We start from the raw sequence: 20,400 nt of genomic DNA, 5'->3' as shown, positions 1-20,400 counted from the left end.
TTTCCCCTTTAAGACCTCAATTGGAGCTCGGGGTGGGGGAATGATGTGCCTCAAGAAAGCATGTCACTTCCTCCTGCCATGCTAATGGCAGCCTTAAAGAGGAAGGTGTATCATTCCAGGACATTTTTGAAAATTATAGAAAATCCCCCCTGACACCATGGAAAGAACAAAAACCAGGACAAATCCGGAGAAATCCTGACAGTTGGTCACCCTAGCCAACATGGACTTTCTCTATGGTCACACAGCCATTATTATTTTTTCTCAATTGTCAATGGAGCAGCTGTGGGAAGCTCATTTGTGCTACAGAGGATGCAGGACACATTTAGATCACATATATGTACCTGTGTCTTTTGACAGCTAGATTATAAAAGGTGCATCTTCTCACAAATATGTAGGAAAAACTGTATGTATTCTGCTACTCAACTCTTAAATAGACAGAATCCCTCTTCATTTAGCTACCTTGATGCTCTGTAACACCTGTGCTGGGCAGGTGGAAGTATGACAGAATCAGGACAATTGCAACCATCTGTGTCTCGTCTTCCTTGATTCCAGCTTGCCAGCAGCTCTGTTTAAGAAGGTAGCAGTGGCTGCAGCTCTATATAATATTTTGAGCACACTGCTTACCTTGGCCTGCTCACTTGGATTGTTCTTTTTCTACTATTTCTTCGCTCTGCTTTTGAACAACTAATTTCATCCTCCTGTTTGGGTCTGATTAGAGCCTGGTCAATCTGCTTTGGAGCCTTAATCAATTGGACCTGATTCACATGGAGCTTGAATCAATTTTCCTGGACTGCACCCACTGCCTGTTCAGGATCCCACAGGGTCTTTAATAATAATTCCATTTTGTTGGAACTCTGATCCTGCAATGAGTACAGGATTCACCTCATTGTCTTAAGTCTTGGCCGTCTTCAAGCTGTCCCTTGGATGTGAGCAGCAATTGGCAGTGCACGGTCTTCTCAGCAGTGGGGAACCAAGTCGTTGATGTAAGCTTTTACTGTTTTTAACTGTTCATAGGGCAGCAAAAAGATGGGGGGGGGATAAAATGTGGGAAAGAGAAGCTGTAACTCTGTATCTTAACAATAAGGCCACAGATTCAATTCCTGGCATTTCTTCTTAAAAGGATTGTGGGTTTAGGGCTTGGAAAGACCTAAATCTTGGAAGCAGCCAATTCTAACCTTGTTCTATAAATGTTCAAGAGAGAGGTAAATAATATCTGGAAATAATATCTATAAATAAAAAAACCCACTGAAAGCAGAGGTAAGCTTCACCCTTATTTAGGCCTTAGCTAGACCTAAGGTTTATCCTGGGATCGTCCCGGAGTCATCCCTGTGCATCTAAATGACACACAGGGGACCCCGGGAGCAGGCAGGGATGACCCCGGGATAAACCTTAGGTCTAGCTAAGGCCCCAGTTTATTTAACATGCAAAGGATCTGGACAAGATGGGGGGGGGGACCTTATTGTGGTCTTCCTCAACCTGGTGCCCTCCAGTTGTTTTAGATTGTAATGGCCAGCATCCTTGACCATTGGCCATCCTGATTGGATTTAATGAGAGGTGAAGATGAAAACATCTGGAGAGCACTAGGTTTGGGAAAGCTAGTGTAGACAACTCTGGTCTAGTGGTCTGACTTAATATAGTATAGCTACTTATTGTTATTGGCGAGGGTCTACAGCTTTCTAGCAGTGTTTTGAATGTAGACTACCCCACTTTCATTCTCTAAAAGGAACTTATGTGGCAGGACTTGGGTGGTTGGGGGAGAATATCCACTGTTTTGTTTTGTTTTAGAACGGCCACCAATCAAATTGCATAACAAAGGGACATAGGAACCTGCCTCATACTGAGTTGAACCACTGGTCCCTTTAGCTCAGTATTGTCAACACTGACTGGCAGCAACGGCTCACCAGGATTCCAGGCGGGAGTTTTTCCAGCCCAACCTGGAGATGTCGGGGATCAAAACTGGGACTTTTGGTATGCCAAGCAGGTGCTCTGAAGCTCAGCTATGGCCTCTGCCTTGAGGGATTGAGAATTCCTTGCATGCAGCAGTGGCCTTGATCTGAACTGGAGCCACACATACACTTACTCTAGAGTTGTTGCATCCCCCCAAAAAACAGCATACAAACCCCTTAGTTGTGTAATCAACGAAAGATGTAGTTTGACCCTCAGTGTTTGGTTTATGGAAAAGAAAATAGATTGTGAAAATAATGTTGGTAACTTGGTTCTGATGGTTTTGTATTTATTTATTTATTACATTTCTATACCGCCCAATAGCTGGAGCTCTCTGGGCGGTTCACAAAAATTAAAACCATTCAAAGTATAAAACAACAGTATAAAACCAGACTATAAAATACAATATAAAAGCTCAACCAGATAAAAACAGCAGCAATGCAAAATTACGAATTTAAAACACCAAGTTAAAATTTATTTATAGACTGTTAAAATGCTGAGAGAATAAAAAGGTTATTTTTATTAACCTGACGTCTAAAAGCATATAATATCGGTGCCAAGCGAACCTCCTTAGGGAGCTCATTCCACAGACGGGGTGCCACAGCAGAGAAGGCCCTGGAAGTTGATGTCAGTCCTTGATGTCCACCCGCATCTCACCTCACCCCCTTAGCTACTGGCATAGCTGTAGAATGCCATGGGAAGCCGAAATTGGTTAAAATGGGATGGAATCAAGATGGTAGAATGTGTGGACTTTATTAACCCCCCTCCGCATAATTTGTACACTTCTTTCAGTATTCTTATGCTTCTGCTTCCTTTTGCATATAGAAACCATTTTTATTCTTTGGATTAGGAATGGCTAATATCAATATATATATATATATATATATATATATATATATACAGTGCAATTAAAAGTTGCTTCCTTCTTTAAGGAAGCAGCGACAGAACAAAGGTGTGTTTAAAATAATTTAAACCTGCAAACTGTCTCGCACCACCAAGCACCAACCATTTTTAAACAGAAGCTTTTATTAAAGGGAGAAGGGGAAAAAAAGAGGCTCTTGGATTTTTTAAAATTGTTTTACACTGTGCATGCCTAGGCTGTCCCCTACCTGCATGGTTTTCTTTTCCCCCTGTGCTGAAGCAGATGGAGGGACAAAAATGATAGAAGTGCTTCTGTAACTTTATATTGATGTGCATTTTTTTTAAAAAAAGTCTTGAAGTTAGTAATGTTGATGCATTCCTTGTATATGTCTATTTTTCTAACCCCCCCTTTATTTTTGTAAGTGAGGGTGACAAGATTTTCTGTGTGATACAGAGCTCATTCGGACATCGCAATAAGCAACTCTGAAAATAAGCTATGGTGGGTGGGTTGTTCACGCGCTAACCCACATTACTCCAGATGGCCGATTGGGCACTCTGCAACTTCCCATTGGCTGTTTCCATTCATTCCTCCTGCCAGCCCAAATCCCATGGGCCTTTGTGGTAGAACTTCAGCACCCTGTTATGTTACTTGCAAATGAGTACAGGTTCAGTTGCAGATTCTGCCCCCGCCTGCCCGCCCCCAACTCACACACCTTTACAGGTTTTGCACAAATTTTATTTTATTTTACTTTCAGGTAGATTTGCTCAAATCTCCCAGAAAGTTTTTTAAAGGGTTAAATTTATGCAACTGTCCCTGAAGAAGGGAGGCGAAGCGGAGGAGTAAATTGACTAGGGTCAATTGACTAGGGTCATTTCAGGTTGTGATAGAGAGGGGATATTGATTGCAAGATCATGAGGAGCAACTGTTTTGTTGTCATTGTTGTTTCATCAGGCAGCTCTGTAGCTCTTTCTGACAAATGTGCAGAGATTCGCAAAACAGCTATCCAGGCCATGTAAAGTAAAGACAGTAAAGTAAGAGAAAGGGGCGGATCGTATCACTATCCATGTTCACATATACTACAAAGGTGGATAAGTATCATAAAAGTTTCATAAAAGTTTCAATAGTGCAGGAAAAAAAGGATATTGCCACTGTAGGGCTGTGTAGTCTGACATTAAGAACACATTAAGAACACACTAACAATTACTAAGAACCCATTAAAAAAACACTCAAAGTAAAGGATTTTTTTTTTAAAAAAAAAAAAACCCAGACCAAATGCGTTTGGACCCTAAAGGAGGGTCTTCCTCAGTGGTCACATATACTATATAGACACTTAGAAATACTAAGTAGTTATTTACAAATTGCCAATACCACTAGATGTTTGTCTGGAAAAAAGCCCTATGAAGAGAGACTGAAAGAACTGGGCATGTTTAGCCTGGAGAAGAGACGATTGAGGGGAGACTCTTCAAATACTTAAAAAGTTGTCACACAGAGGAGGGTCAGGATCTCTTCTCGATCCTCCCAGAGTGCAGGACACGGAATAATGGGCTCAAGTTAAAGGAAGCCAGATTCCAGCTGGACATCAGGAAAAACTTCCTGAGTGTTAGAGCAGTACGACAATGGAACCAGTTACCTAGGGAGGTTGTGGGCTCTCTCACAATAGAGTCATTCAAGTGGCAGCTGGACAACCATCTGTCAGGGATGCTTTAGGATGGATTCCTGCATTGAGCAGGGGGTTGGACTTGATGGCCTTGTAGGCCCCTTCCAACTCTGCTATTCTATGATTCTGTGTTAATGCCCCTTGCTTTTTAAAGTTGGTATTGGGCTAGTATATTTCAGCCAGTATCTCAGGTTTGGGATACAGCTTCCTGTCCCAACTGCCAAGGTGGTGTTCTATCTGCAAGGAGCCTCTTTATTATGTTCTGTAGCAAAAGCTGGCCCCGATTTTGCTGGTGTTTTCACATGTATTTCTTTTGTTATCAAGAGGCAAACCAATCATAAGCCATTGTGTCGGTCTCATATGTCATGACACCCAACAGCCTTAAACCACAGTTTTAACCACAGTGAATAAGGCTTTCATGTACACAATGCCTTATTGTCCATGGTTTAAGGTGTCTTCTGAACAGGGCCAACAACAAGTTTGTGTGGGGTTAACAAACCACACTGAGGAAACCACACCAGACAACTCAGTTTTATTTTTTATTGTCTACACACCAACCAAGGCTATATACAGATTAACGCTGACCATAGAACAGTTATTCTTGCTTTGTTGATTCACTTGGCAAGTGAATGGGGAAGAGACCTAGGCTCTTGGTTTCCCCCAACGGATGTATATTTGGTGACATTTTTGGGTGGCGACTGTGAACTCTGAGAAAGGAAGTTTGTTTAGGGATAAGCACATTTGTGATGAAAAAAGTAGCATCTTTGGCAGGATCTACACTACTGCTTTATAACGGTACTGAAGTGCATTGATAACTGTTGGGGGTCATGACACATTCCATATACTGTTTTCAAATAACCTGGCCCCAAACCATTTAGGGCTTTAAATGTTAATACCAGCACTTTGAATCGGGCCCGGACCTGGACTGGCAGCCAATGAAGTTGTAAAAGGACTGGCGTAATGTGATCTCGCTGGCCAGTCCCTGTTAGTAAACGGGCTGCCCTGTTTTGTACCAGCTGAAGCTTCCAGACCGTTTTCAAAGGCAGCCCCAAGTATAACGCATTGCAGTAATCCAAACGAGATTATGTTATTCTATGTTAAAATCTGTTTCAAAGTAATCTGAATCTTTTTGTTGCTGTTTCCTTTTGTAAAGACACTTCTGAAAATACACAATCCTCCAATTAATGGCAAATATTAACCCAGATTTCCCCACCATCTTCAACTAACTTTCGGGTGCACAAACTTTCACTTTTCCCATCTAAAAACTTTCTTAGGAAGTCTTAATGCATTTGAGGTCAATGCCTTTATACATAACAATGCCTTCATACATTTTTTAAAAAAAGATTGTGTTCAGCTTTGCCACCTTTTCTTTCTTTCTTTGAGAAAAAGCAAGTAATTATAAGAGAAGGGGTTATAAACCAAGGTCTTGGTTGCATATTACTTGTGATCTAATTAATTATGGTGGATATAGGGTTGCGTGTGTGTTTGCTTGGCTATTAAGTGTAGATCTTTAATGGTTTGTCGCTTTTAGTCCTAATGGGTTTTATTCCTTTGGAAAGGTCATTCTTGATGCAATGCCTGATAGCAATCTAGATATCCCCCCCCCTCTACATTTGGGTGCAAACCACAGTCTGAATTATTTTGCTGAATGTCCCTTTTGGAGACCCTCGTGTGGCCCAGAGCGGTAAAACAGCAGTTTCTGCAGCTGAAACTCTCCCCATGGCCTGAGTTCAATCCCAGCAGAAGCTGGTTTCAGGCAGCCGGCTCGGGTCGACTCAGCCTTCCATCCTCCTGAGGTCAGTAAAATGAGTACCCAGTTAGCTGGGGGAAAGGGAAAAATGGCCGGGGAAGGCAACGGCAAACCACCCCGCTATAAGGCCTGCCAAGAAAACGTCAGGGAAAGCTGGTGTCCCTCCAAGAGTCAGTAATGACTCAGTGCTTGCACGAGAGGTTCCTTTCCTTCCTTCCCTTTTGGAAGAAGAGCAGAATTAAACTAAGTGAATCGAGATGGTGACAATAATTGATATTATCAATTATTGATCTAATTGCTTTTAAATATTAAGAAGATAAGAACATAAGAAGTGTCATGCTGGATCAGACCGAGGGTCCATCCAGTCCAGCACTCTGTTCACACAGTGGCCAACCAGCCATTGGCCAGGGATGAACAAGCAGGACATGGTGCAACAGCACCCTCCCACCCATGTTCCCCAGCAATCAAACCAAATTCATTTATTTTTTTAAAAAACAGATGGGCGTAGTGCTTGGCCAAGTGCCTTTGTACCATTTGGACAGAATGCTAAGAATTTGGGACAAGTTTGTTTCTTAGTGAGCAATTGGGTGCAATACTGCCTATCAAGTTTATCTTTGTCATTGGACAGAATGAGGTGACTGCCTCAGGTGGCATCAGAGGCAGAGAATGTTAAAGTAAGTTTCATCTATTGGTCGGGTCAGCTTAAATACATAACATGAACCATAATGGATCAGTCTGAAGGTCCATGTAGTCCAGCTGCCTGACGGAAATTGACAAGTAGGATATGAGTGTGATAGCACACTCCCAAACTTGTGCTCCACAGCAACTGGTGTACATAGGGATACTGCCTCTGATACTAGTGGTAGGATATAGTCATCTGAACTAATAGCCATTGATAGCTTTATCCTCCATGAACTTGTCCAATCAAAATTGGTGGCCATCACTGCATCTTGTAGAAGTGAATTCCATAGTTTAACTATATGCTGTATGAAGAAGTACTTCTTTTTATGTGTCCTGAATATCCCCCCCAATCAGCCATGGGATGATTCTACTAGATTCTAGTATTGTCAGAGAGGAAGTATAATGTCTCCCGATTCACTTACTCCATACTTTTCTACACCTCTGTCATGCTCACTTACCTTTTCTCCAAGTCCAGGTTTGGGTAATCTTTCCTAATAGGGGAGTAGCTCCTGCCACTTGATTATTCAATTCATTTATTATATTTCTATACCACCCCATTGCCAAAGTTCTCTGGGAAGTTCACAAAAACCTAAAACCATTAAAATACGTTACACCAAGGACCAACATGTACAGACAGACAACACACGAACAACATATATCTAAAAATACTTTTTTTTTTTTTGCCAAAGTCAATCCAAGATGTAATGAAAATTCATTATATGCTGACAAATACCTAAGAAAAGAAGGCAATTTTTACCTGGCACTGAGAAGATGACAGTGTTGGTGTTGCCAATGACTGTATGATGGAACAAAAGGCACTCAGAACCTGTGAAACACTGTGTGTGTGTGTGTGTGTGAGTGTGTGTGTGAGTGAGTGTGTGTGTGAGTGTGTGTGTGAGTGTGAGTGTGAGTGTGGGAGAGGGAGAGGGAGAGGGAGAGGGAGAGGGAGAGGGAGAGAGAGAGAGAGATGGTAAGTAGAAGAACGATTTGGATAAATTCCACTCTTTCTCTGTTTCAGTTAGGCAGGGTAACATTAAACAATTAAAATACTTCAGATATCCCTTAGTAATTTAGTCTATTTTTTTGTCATTCCAAATACGTTTTTAATGGTAATAAATGCCTACAGTATTCTCTTCATTATGAATATATTTCCAGCAAGGTAATACCAGTAATTTCCATCTAATCATTTTGTGATGATCACAAATTAACTCCTCAGCCAATATAGCTATTTTCAAAGACTATAGGGTATGGTTTTAAGTCTTCTGCAGATTTTGAAAAATCTCTCAGCATGATCTAAAATCAGTGGCATCTTTATCATAAGGTTGCTTTCTTTTGATTTCAGTGAGATTCCTTGGGAGTCTGAGGTTTGAAGCACTAATTTTAGCAAGACACAATCCTGATATAATGCATATACCTGATCTAGGATTGATGTAGGCCTCTGGAGATTAATACTTAAGAATTGTCCAGGATGTACACCTGTGTTGTCATATCATATACAGCAGCGATTAAAACTGCCAACTGGTTGTGTAGTTTTATGACTACAAAACCCATGATGCAGTCAACGGGAAAACATCAAGGAGCTGGAAGTGGAAGTATTTTAATTAAAAGTGCAAACAGGTTCACCCCAAATTCAAAATGACAGGCAAATGTCCTGAAAATCTGTCTTTCTGAGCTTTGAGTTAAAGATGTTTTTGGGGGGGAGTTCACATATCTATAGCAAAAGCCTGATTGAACAAATGTGATCCTTGCAGTGGATCTAATTAAGGTTTAGATAAGTTTTAATTACATTTATTAATGAAATAAATAAATATCTCCTCAACAATATACACTAGTAAATCACCTCCTTTACAATCATCTGTCAGGTTTTCCTCTCTGACTATCCTACATGTGATAAAAAAGCAAGATTATAATAAACATGTCATTTCTTTTATGAGTCCCATTTCTTGCAAAAGTTTTCCTAGTGCTGAATGGTTCATGTTAAGCCTTCGTCATGTTCCAATTTCAGTTAATGGAATCCTATTTCCACTGGAGCTTCTTAAAGATGAGAGAGTTTGGAATTCATACGGACCAATAAAGTTTCCATAATTATCACCCACCTTTCAGGGTTCCAAGAGTGACTTTCAGTCTCATGATAGAGCCATGCAATAAAAGGATAGGTGAGTTCCTTTAAAGGGGTATTTATCATCTCAGAAGGATCTCGCTGCCAAATCCTAATAGCATTTCTTACAGAAATGAATTCAGTTCACAATCTGATATGAGAGTAATACTGCAGAGGTTATGGAGAGATATCTTTGATCCATTGCTGAATGGTTGGGTTTTTTCTGAAAAAGGAATATGGAAAAGGATTAAATGCTGTGGACAAATATCCAGCCGCCACCTCTTTCCCAACACACACCATATTGCAAGGAACTGTTGACTTGTAAAATATGATCACTGCTGTTTTCATAGCCTGCCGTGATCAGTTCTTAAGAGCTTCATCACTCAGCAGATGTTCATCAAAGCTGGTATACGAATGTGCATACAGACCCACAGCATGACAGAACTATGACCTATGAGCAGGTTCCCAGTATGGCCAATTATATGGGGCATAGGGTGGATAGTTTGGACCATCTCCATTCCATATCCCTTTCACCCATAAATGTCATCTCACCTCTGAATGAATAACCCATGATCTTAAAATTAAAACAAACCACATGCATTTAAATACATATGTATACAGATATTTTCTATTAAAATATACACTTTAGAACATTTGATACTTTTCTGAGCTGAGTAGTGCATTGGGGCATTTGGGAAGTGCAAAACCAGGGGCTCATCTACACCACGTAGGATATTCCAGTATGAAGGCGGTATATAAATGGCAGGATCCACACTACTGCTTTATAGTTACCATATTTTGGTAACTATTTTGAAGTTTTGGTGACCATATTTTGGAAACCAAAAAGTAGGACAAAATGGCCACCCCCAAGGGGGCATGCCCACCAACATGCCCAGCTCCCAAGGGGGCATGCTCACCAACATGTCCAGCCCCCAAAGGGGTGTGTCCACTCAAACATGGCCTTGGTCACAAGTCTGACTTCACAGCACACAATTAAGACAAATCTGTTCTACTTTAACATCTTAGTGTTAAAATCACTGGAATAAAGAACAAGTGAGATATTCAATGTATCTGAAATTAACTTCACTCATTCCTACTTTTGTAGCTTTTGCAGTACTTTGAAGCTTTTGCTATACTCTGTGTGATACAGTCTCCCCTTCCCTCAAATATCTTTTCTGACTGCAAATCCTTCACTAGATGATCATAGTCTCACTTTTCCTAACATTTAACACTCTTTCCCCATCACCTTTCTCATATCCATACTCACACATTCAGCATACTGCTACCACTGAATAAATGAAGCAGTTGATAAGTACAGAAAAATCTAGTACAGCAAACAAGCATTCAGAAAGAGTATAAACTACTATTACCCTGCAAACATTAGCAATGGAACAAAATGGACTAAAGGGTAGTACCTCTTAGCTTGTTTCAACTTCAGCGAGACATTAACAGTAAAAAACAGCAAAAAACAAACAAACCAAAAACCTGCCTCATTGACAGCTGGTGGCTGGTGCTGGTGCTGGTGCTGCTGGCAGAAGGCTGGGAGGGCCTTAAAGCATGCATTTCCAAAATGCAGAAACATGTGGTTTAAGCCCCACACACTTTCATCTGGGACTCTCCTTGGTCAACGTGGCAACCAAGGAGAGCCCCGAATGGAAGGGTGGGCGGGGCTTAAAATGCACATTTCTGTGTTTAGGAAACAAGCACTTTAAGGCCTTGCAGGCTTCTGTCTGAGCCTCTCCTTGGTCACCACAGTGACGACGACAAAGGAGAGGCCCAATAGGAAGCCTAGAGGGCCTTAAACTGCTTGTTTCCTAAATGTGGAAATGCACGGCTTAAGCCCCGCCCACCCTTCCATCCAGGGCTCTCCTTGGTTGACCTCACTGCAGTGACCAAGGAGAGCCCCAGATGCAAGGGTGGGCAGGGCTTAAACCACATGTTTCTGCATTTATGAAACAAGCAGTTTAAGGCCCTCCAGGCTTCTGTCTGGGTCTCTCCTTTGTTGTCGTCACTGCGGTGACCAAGGAGAGGCCCGGATGGAAGCCTGGAGGACCTTAAATGGTTTTTTAAAAAAACAAACAAACAAAAACAGCGGTTTTCCCGGACAGAATTTCCCCTGGACACGGTTCCCCCCGCCTGTGTCCAGACATGTCCGGTGAAAACCAGACATATGGTCACCCTATAATAGGGGTATTGAAAAGCACTGACAACTGTTGGGGCCCATTGACCCATACCATATAAAGCTTTCATAGTGCTATATCCTGCTTGGAGTAGAGGTGTCATGGGTCCCAACAGTTGTCGGTGTACTTCAATACCACTATAAAGTAGTAGGTTAAATCTTGCAGTGCACTTCAATACTGCTATGAAGCAGTAGTGTGGCTTCTGTCTTTTATATTCCACTTGCATACCACTTTTCTAGTGGAATATCCTGCTTGGTGTAGATGAGCCCCAGGTAAATAAGTAAGATCTGGTTCACACATAGGGATGTCGTGGGCACCTGACAAAGTCTCAGAGTCTGATGGACCGCCCTGCATCTGCCTACTCTGGCTCAGCTGGGTGCCCATAGTGTGTTCACACATCCATGCTTCGAATGTGTTCCACCCTCGTCCAGAACCTCCTTTGTGCACAGAGACTCATATAGAACACCCAGAAGAGAATACTAGGGTAGATTGACCAATAGTATAAAGCAGCATATTGTAGAATCCTATGTTCCTAACTTTACATGGTTGAAGTTACATTTCCCCCCATTCTACAGAGTCTCTCCTAGGTGTGTGTGTCTCCCACCCCACTTTGTTAATAAGACAAGTCTGTGCTGTATTAATCCTTCCCCCAAAACAACCATGCTGGCAGATGGCTATGTGGACTTCTAGAGGGCCGCTTAAGACAATTTTGTGACCCGATCTGATGCTTAAGTTATGGGCAGAAATCTAATTGTCACCCGTGTGTGCTGGGAAGCTTGCAACTTCAAAATGAAATTAGCAGTCTGGAGCTTATGGCTTTATGATCTAATGCCCCTGAAGGTGATAAATAATTGAGAAGAGTTACAGTGGAACAAGTTGAGAAAATGATTTCTAAACCTGAAATTGCCCAATCTATTTTGATGACATTGAGACCAGCTAGTTGGAAATTAATTTTATGTTTCTATGCAGGAGCTGCTGTTAGGGGTGTTTTGTGTAGCTCTGTTGAGAGAGGGAGAGGGAATTTGGTAGGAGTGATTCTTTGAGGTGTCTTTCCAGCCAGGCCCTGTGCAACGGTAAATTTTGAAGTAAAGGTGCTCCATTATGATAGCCCCCAGAGATCCCCACCCCCAAAGAGAGTCCAAAAATTGAGGCAGCCATGTTGATCCATATCAACAAACCAGTTCTACCTGTATTCATCTCCACAGGAAGCAGGGCCTTTGGTAAAGCAATGGTTTGAATCATTCAAGACCAGACCACCCCTAAATTAGGGGTAGGCGGACTCACCTCGTCACCACAGATGCCACCTGCCCCCATTTGCCAGGCTGTGCGAGCCCTTGCAAGCGCTGGGCAGCCACCCACCTAGGTGGCAAAATTGTGCAATTCCCCTCCCTGGTGGTCATTGATCCACGAAGCGGAAGTGCACAATTTTGGCATGTGGGAAGGCAGCTACCAAGCGCTCGCTGGGGCCTTGTGAGTGCTTGGATGGGGGTCTGTGCTCATGTCAGAGCATCTGATGGGGTACCTTTAAGAAATACCTCCAGCTTTTTTAAGGAGGTGGAGCCTAATGAAAAACAGGCCTTGTCTGTCTTTATATAAGCTTATAAAGCTAGGGTGGACATATGAAAAAGAGAACAGGTCTCCTGTATCTTTAACAGGGAATTTCAGCAAGTGTCCTTTGTATGCATGCAACACCTGGTGAAATTTCCTCTTTATCACAACAGTTAAAACTGCAGGAGCCCTTCCCTCTTGAGCTAGAGTGACCAGATACGAAAGAAGACAGGGCTCCTGCAGCTTTAACTGTTGTGATGAAGAGGGACTTTCACCAGGTGCTGCATGCATACAAATGACCCCTCCTGAAATTCCCCTTTCTCTACAACTGTTAAAGGTACAGGAGCCCTGCCCTCCTTTCCATATGGTCACACTAATAAAGCTTTGTAGCTCAGTCAGTGGAGCCCGCAGAGTGTTTTCCAGGGTCCCGAGTTTTGCCTAGAGTAGCTTGACTTGACTCGCTCAACCTGACTTGACACGGAATAATGGGCTCAAGTTAAAGGAAGCCAGATTCCAGCCGGACATCAGGAAAAACTTCCTGAACATTAGAGCAGTACGACAATGGAATCAGTTACCTAGGGAGGTTGTGGGCTCTCCCACACTATAGGCCTTCAAGAGGCAGCTGGACAAGCATCTGTCAGGGATGCTTTAGGGTGGATTCCTGCATTGAGCAGGGGGTTGGACTCAATGGCCTTATAGGCCCCTTACAACTCTGCTATTCTATGATTTCCAGAAGAGATTCTGCCTGACGAAGTCTGCTTCCCTTTAAACCTCACACTCCATCAGATCAGGATAAATACTCCTCCCTCTCCCATGTAGCAATTCTATTTTCAGTAGAACTGATTTTGACTGATAAACTGTTTGCAGAAGGGATGTAGTAAAGCATGTGTTGTTGTTCGCACAGTATTGTGCGTGTTGAATAAATTAAGAGCATACTGTAGGTTAAACAGTGTTTGCTTTGCTTTGTTTTTCCTTTCAAAGTAAGTTTGTGGTTGTTTTATTTATTCAGCCTTTTTTTCTTTTTTTTTGGCCCTGAACATTTCAAAGCAAAGACCTTTAGCAGACGAGACAACCATTTAGTTTTAGTAATGGAATTTTTCATGGTGGGGTGGGGGGGTGACCTTACAGGGAGGCCTGCACTTTAAAAAGATAATTAATAATAATAAAAATCCTTTGCGTCAGGGGAAGTATGACACCCAGTTGAACATCTAGGAAAGAATAAAGTGCTGGAAATTGCATGGCTGGTATGAAAGACTCCATTTTGCAGGAGGGTTGGATCAGCATCTTGTAATTATTCCCATGAGAAGAAAGGGCTCTTTTAGTTGCTGAAATGGTCTTATACATCTGACTCACAGATGAATTTCTGAAGCTTCAGGAAAAAAATGGGGGACTTAACATTTCTGAAGCTTTTCAAGGTGCTCATTTCATTAGCTTGATCTCCACAATAAACGAATCTGGAACTGCAAAAGGTTTGGATGAGAGGTTTAGAGCTCCATCTCGTTGTTCTAGTTCTGTTTTCCTGTACCAACTTCAGCTCAAGATTCCATTCAACCCCCCCTTTAAAACCAACCAAATTGGTGGCCATCACCACATCTTGTGGCAGTGAGTTCCATAGTTTTACCATGTGCTGTGTGAAGAAGTAATTCCTTTTATGCCTATGTACACCGCTTGCTGGGGACCACGGGCAGGAGGGTGCTTTTGCACCTATCTCCTGCTTGTCAGTTTCTTGTGGGCAGCTGATTGGACACGATGTGAACAGACTTGATGGACTTTGATGTAAGCCAGCACAGCTCTTCTGATGTAGATCCAACCTTTAATCACAGATTACATTCAGATCCACGTTTAGTTTTGAGTGGTACAAACTGGATAAATGTTGACCAAACACCAAACTGGAATTCTCCCCTATTGATAGGTTGTAGAACATTATGGAGTGGGCCTTGCTTGGCTCTCTCTCTCTCTCTCTTCCACTCTCTGGCTCTATTCTATCTTCTAGTTTATCAGTTGAACGAAGGAGCAAATTTCATTAAAGATGAGAAATGTGTCCATCTGCTAGGCCTAGGCATTGCCAGCTTGACTTGTCATTGAGCTTTCTGGCTACTGCCTCTGGTTTGGATTCCTACTTAGCTTGTCTCATAGTGTTTTCAGCAAGCATTCTGCTCCTGCTGCTGTTGTGAAATAAATTGCCCAAGAATCAGATTCTGTCAGACCAATGGAGAGATGCTAGGTGGGATAGTGACCTTGTGTATGTGTGTGTGTGTGTGTGTGTGTGTGTGTGTGTTTGTGTCAGGGTGTGAGGAAGGACTGAAGCCAACAATGATTTCAGAATGCTGAACATGGACGGCAGTTGTATCACCCTAATAAGAAACCGAACAATTCCATGGTTTTGCTGAGACTCATTGGTGCTGTCGAAGTGGAACTTTAGGGCAAAAGTCAAGAGACCAACTGTGAGTAGGAGGGCCCCCCGTTGAAATCAATGAAGTATTGCATATTTCCATTTTAAAGAGTGATGGGCCTAAAGCGATCACATACAGAGTCTAAAATTACCCCCAACTGCCGGATTTTTCCGGAAAACTACCTTGGCGATGCTTTCGACAAGAATCATGTCTGTTCATAAGCTTAAGGTACATTCACACGTTATAGAGAAATGTCACCACATGGTTAGAATTCCTTTAAATTCCTCTATTGGTAATTGTTCTTTTAAACAAGATTAAAAATGCGATTGGATGCCAGTTGGCCTCATTTTTTCAGTGCCTGGAAGAGAGGCACATTTATCAGAATATCTGGAAGAATCGTAGGGATATTACTATGGGAGTTGTCCACAGGAAACTATTGTGTACTATCATCCTTTGTTACTGGGGCCTCATGAAACACATCGTTTTAATTGTTTTAATTGTTTCTACTGCTTTAAAAAATCTAGTTTTGATTTGTTAATGATATAATATGTTTTTGGCTGTGTATACTGTATTTATTGTTTTAAATTGTTCTGATTTTATTTGCATGCTGCCCTGAGATCCCAGTGATATAGGGGGGGATACAAATGTTTTAATAAATCATAGAATCATAGAATAGCAGAGTTGGAAGGGGCCTACAAGGCCATCAAGTCCACCCACTGCTCAATGCAGGAATCCACCCTAAAGCATCCCTGACAGATGGTTGTCCAGCTGCCTCTTGAATGCCTCTAGGGTGGGAGAGCCCACAATCTCCCTAGGTAACTGATTCCATTGTCGTACTGCTTTAACAGTCAGGAAGTTTTTCCTGACGTCCAGCTGGAATCTGGCTTCCTTTAACTTGAGCCCGTTATTCCGTGTCCTGCACTCTGGGAGGATCGAGAAGAGATCCTGGCCCTCCTCTGTGTGACAACCTTTTAAGTATTTGAAGGGTGCTCTCATGTCTCCCCTCAATCTTCTCTTCTCCAGGCTAAACATGCCCAGTTCTTTCAGTCTCTCTTCATAGGGCTTTGTTTCCAGACCCCTGATCACCCTGGTTGCCCTCCTCTGAACACGCTCCAGCTTGTCTGCATCCTTCTTGAATTGTGGAGCCCAGAATTGGACACAATAGTAAATAGTAAATAAATAGTCTCTGGTTTGATGGTCCGCTATCATGGATGGAAGCAGTTGGAGCAGCTGTGCTCCTACTTTACTCTTTTCCATTTGTCCTCATCTCTTTGAGTCTCCTACAGCAACTCAAAAAACTATAGCACCCTTTTGTTTCTTCTGGTCCCTTGCTTATGTTCATAACAATGTTGATGACAAGATAGATCAATGCTGTCGCTTCCATGTTAGAGAGATCCAGGATGGAATTGAGACTGAGGCCACAGCTAGACCTAAGGTTTATCTGGGATCATTCAGGGTTCGCCCCTGCCTGAGCACTGGATCCCCTGTGTGTCACCTAGATGAACAGGTTTGACTCCTGGATGATCCAGGGATAAACCTTAGGTCTAGCTATGGCCAGAGAGTTTGCCTTGCCTTTGGGCACCCAGTCAGCTCATTGCAGGCAGGAAATCTGAAATAGGGACGTCCAACTCACATGCATAGACACTGTTTTACACCACTTCTTTTATGCTGTTTGCTTGGCCCAATTTCCCTTCGGGTGATGGTGGTGGTTGTTCTCATTACTGGGAAGATGTTACTTCATTTTAACATGGTTGAAGTTCTGGACTTTCAAAGCATGAACCATACATATCTGGGTAGGGATGGGTGAATATCCTGGAATTGCTTTTTCCAGCATTCCATTTTAAAAAACAAAGGCCCTTATTTTTTCTTTCAAAGAGGAAGAACTTTTCTAGTTTGGGTAAATACTTCTCAGAAATGACCTGACCTGAAATTCTCATCCTTATGTAAGAGAAAATTCAAGAGGTACAGCTATTCCCAGCATGGAGAAGACCATGTTGTACACACACACACACCTCCATATGCTCTATGACTGCTAAAAATGAATGGAAAAAAATCTACTGTGTTGAATTTTACATTGACCCCTCCCGCCAGCTCCAAGCACACTGGCATTCTACATAAAGCTCTATCTACATAAATAATAGTTTCACACATACACCCACACACCCCTAGGTTTTTCTTTTAGCTCAGACATTTATTTGTTTATTTCTGTCTAGACCACCCAATAGCTGAAGCTCTCTGGTCAGTTTGCAACAATTATTCTGATAAGTCAAGGCTTCCTGATTTTTATTTTATTTCATTTCGTTTCATCGACTCGGCGTGTGTGCTGCAGAGTTGATCCTTTCAAAATGTTGAAAGGTATGAATCACCACTTCTCTAGCTTTCTCTCATCATTGCCAGCCACTCTTGATTTAAAATTACCCCAGGAAATAGCCCTGCAGGGTTTGGACTGCGTTTGGGGAGCATCGTACAGGCCTTTAGCTGTGGACGTTGACAGACATCACATTTCCACCAAGCTCTGCTTATGCTTTTTCCCACCTCTCCCTCCGCCAGGCACTTGTATAGTGACAAGGCAGAGCAGTGATCTCATATGGACACTGACACACGCTGTACTTAACTTTCACCTTCAGAGTCACCTCCAGCGTGATGCAAGCATTTCATTTTCAGACTTCCTCCAGGTAAACATCTTTTGAATGATAGTAGAAACTGGGCAAATTGTGGCTTAAACGAAAGAAGGAAAGCAGTGTTTTTCCTCCTGCAAACTGTGTTTGCCTTACACCGCTGAAGTCTGAGCCATGAAAGGGATTGCGGTAGACAACCTTGCTGTTTTCAGGGCTGGATTAGTCATTCTTCACTGTACTCTGTAGAACGGGGGTTTGGCCATGTTTAGCATCCCTGCTGTGATGCATTATGCAAAAAGCGCCACTGTGTGAAGAAGATGATGAAGAAGAAAGTGAATGTCCTACTTGCTGCACTGGGCATATCATAACATTTTGCGACTTTCATTTTGTCTGGCAGGGGACAAGCAGCTATGTGGGAGGGCATGTGCTTTGCATACGGATGGTTCCAGGTTCAACAACCCCTTGATCTCCAATTAAAAGAGTTTTAGGGGGAGAGAGTAAATAGCTCTGCTTGAAGCATTTGAGAACAGTTGTCCACAGTCTGATCTCAGATACCCCCTTGGAGGTGGCATTCTCCATATCCTATGGCCCTTGGGATGCTTTCACAGGGACCTTGCAATGGCTCTTTTAATGAATTTGGAATTTCTAGTTTTGCCAAATGTTTGCTTCTCGGCATGGAAAAGAGAGAAATGTGGGAAAGAACTAACAGATCAACCAGAATGGGTGCTACTTGTGGATTTGCTGCTAAATGGTATCAGAAGAAACAAAGGCTACCTAGAATGGAGGTGAGCATGAAGATGCTCTCCAGTTGTTTTGGACTTCAACTCGGCGCATTCCTACTCAATGGGCATGTTGTCATGTGCTTTTCGGAGTTGAAGTGCAAACCATCTGGAATTCTACTTTGTTCCCACCCGACCTTAGGGGAATGGATAGTTGTGGCTCAGTTTTGGATTCCAGATACTGAGATGGCCAAACTCGGACATTGGGAGGGAAGTCCTATGATGAAGTAGGACATCACTACAGTCAGCACCTCTTCCCATCTCAAATTTTGAGATCATCTGCCCAAGCCTTCCTTCAGGAGCCTCCTTTATTGGAGGTATGTTATTCATCAACAGTGAGGGTTGTTTTTCTAAGGTGGTACCAGCTAGAACAGCCTCCTAGAGAAGCTTGTCCATTGCTTACTGCACAGTTGTTCTAGGACTTGGAAAAAACATTTTGGGTCATCCTAGCATTTTAATCTGTTGTAAATTGATTATTTTCCATGGATGTTCATGGTTTCATTATGGCTATTCCTTGTGCACTGCCCTGAAACCCCACCCCCCAAAAGGTAGTACAAAAGCATTTTAAATGAAATAAATCAATATGACATCACAGGAAATTAGACCATTGGTGTTGTTGACACTGACTGGCAGCAGCTCTTCCAGGATTCAGTCAGGAGTATTTCTGAGACCTACCTACAGAAGCCAGTGATTGAACCTGGGACCTTCTGCATACAAAGGATGTGTTTGACCACGAAACATCATCACACTTCCTCGTCTCACTCTGCTTCATTGGCTGATGCCTATGGGAAGAGTCAGACAGTTCTGAGTGTAATGATGCCATGGTTGATGACAACCAATAATGTCCTATCTGATTGCTAGTTTGGACCTTAGTTGAAAGATGCCCACCAGTTGTAATTAAACCGATGGAGTGAGGTTGGGCTTTTCTGAAAATCTCCACCCACCTCCCAGCCCCATGTCAGATGCTGTTAAACTTTCAGACAGGTCTTCTCAGAAATTGCCTCTCCATGAACGGAAATGCCATGCCCTGAGAAAACAGAGACATTCTTATCTCCTATAACTTTGGGCAAGGAAAAAAAGGCATTTCCCCAGATGTATTTTGCCAACCAAGTGGAACACCCTCAAATACCTTTTTGATGTACTTTGTTACCCACATTTGATGTGGTTGTATGGGAAATTTCTTTGTGTGCCTGCCTGCCTGCCTGCCTGCCTGCCTGCCTGTCTCTCTCTCTCTATTTGCATGGAATGCAATTTTATGCCGCAGGGCAATAATCAGCAAATGTAAAAGGGAAGGTGTGATGTGCGGGAGCACTTTTTAATCTTCGGGAAGTTGAAACCAAATCTGCTATCATTTGCACAAGCCAGCATGAGCAATGAACAAGCACATATGAAAAGTCCTCTTCCTTTGTTTTCTCAGGTTCTGCTGCTTGCATTCACGGAAGATTTAGAATGCATCCCTGGATTCCAACAAAAGGTTTTTCATATTGAACACCCGTCTGTATTCACGGCGGACCAGCCAATTCTGAATTGTAAGAAATCTTATTTTCATATGTCTTTTTTTGCACAAAATATGTATTTATTGTATTAACCAGTCTGAGTGCTCCTATCTCAATTTCGAATATATTAGGAATTCACTGTTCTTATGACAAGCTCCCCTCTTTCGTTTCTACCTGGGTTCTACAGTCTATTGCTTCTTCTTTTTCTTAAGTCCCTCCACAAAAAAACCCCTGTTTTTATGAAGATGTCGACATTTTCTGTGCATTATGACTTCTCTGTGTGTTGAAAATCTCCTTTAATTTAACCAGTGGTCAGCTTGAATATTTGCATGGACTCTGGGAAGAGCTGATGCCCTTTCTTTTGAATGATTCACTCCTTGTATGCATTTGTCTG

The 20,400-nt window shown here is 42.4% G+C and overlaps 1 protein-coding gene across 1 annotated transcript in view; it reads left to right on the top strand.

Moving 5' to 3' along the window:
* The window catches only part of CDH13 (cadherin 13), a 694,106-nt gene that overhangs the window by 127,063 nt on the left and 546,643 nt on the right, over positions 1 to 20,400 (top strand). Inside the window, exon 2 of the mRNA XM_063141045.1 lies at positions 19,928 to 20,039. Within this exon, the coding sequence (XP_062997115.1) occupies positions 19,928 to 20,039 (112 nt within the window). The remainder of the gene's footprint in view (positions 1 to 19,927; positions 20,040 to 20,400) is intronic.

The sequence above is a fragment of the Elgaria multicarinata genome, chromosome 14 (genome assembly GCF_023053635.1).
Source record: "Elgaria multicarinata webbii isolate HBS135686 ecotype San Diego chromosome 14, rElgMul1.1.pri, whole genome shotgun sequence".
NCBI classification, from domain to species: domain Eukaryota; kingdom Metazoa; phylum Chordata; class Lepidosauria; order Squamata; family Anguidae; genus Elgaria; species Elgaria multicarinata.
The sequence above is the reverse complement of the archived record's forward strand: the minus strand, read 5'-3'. Positions and strand labels throughout refer to the sequence as shown.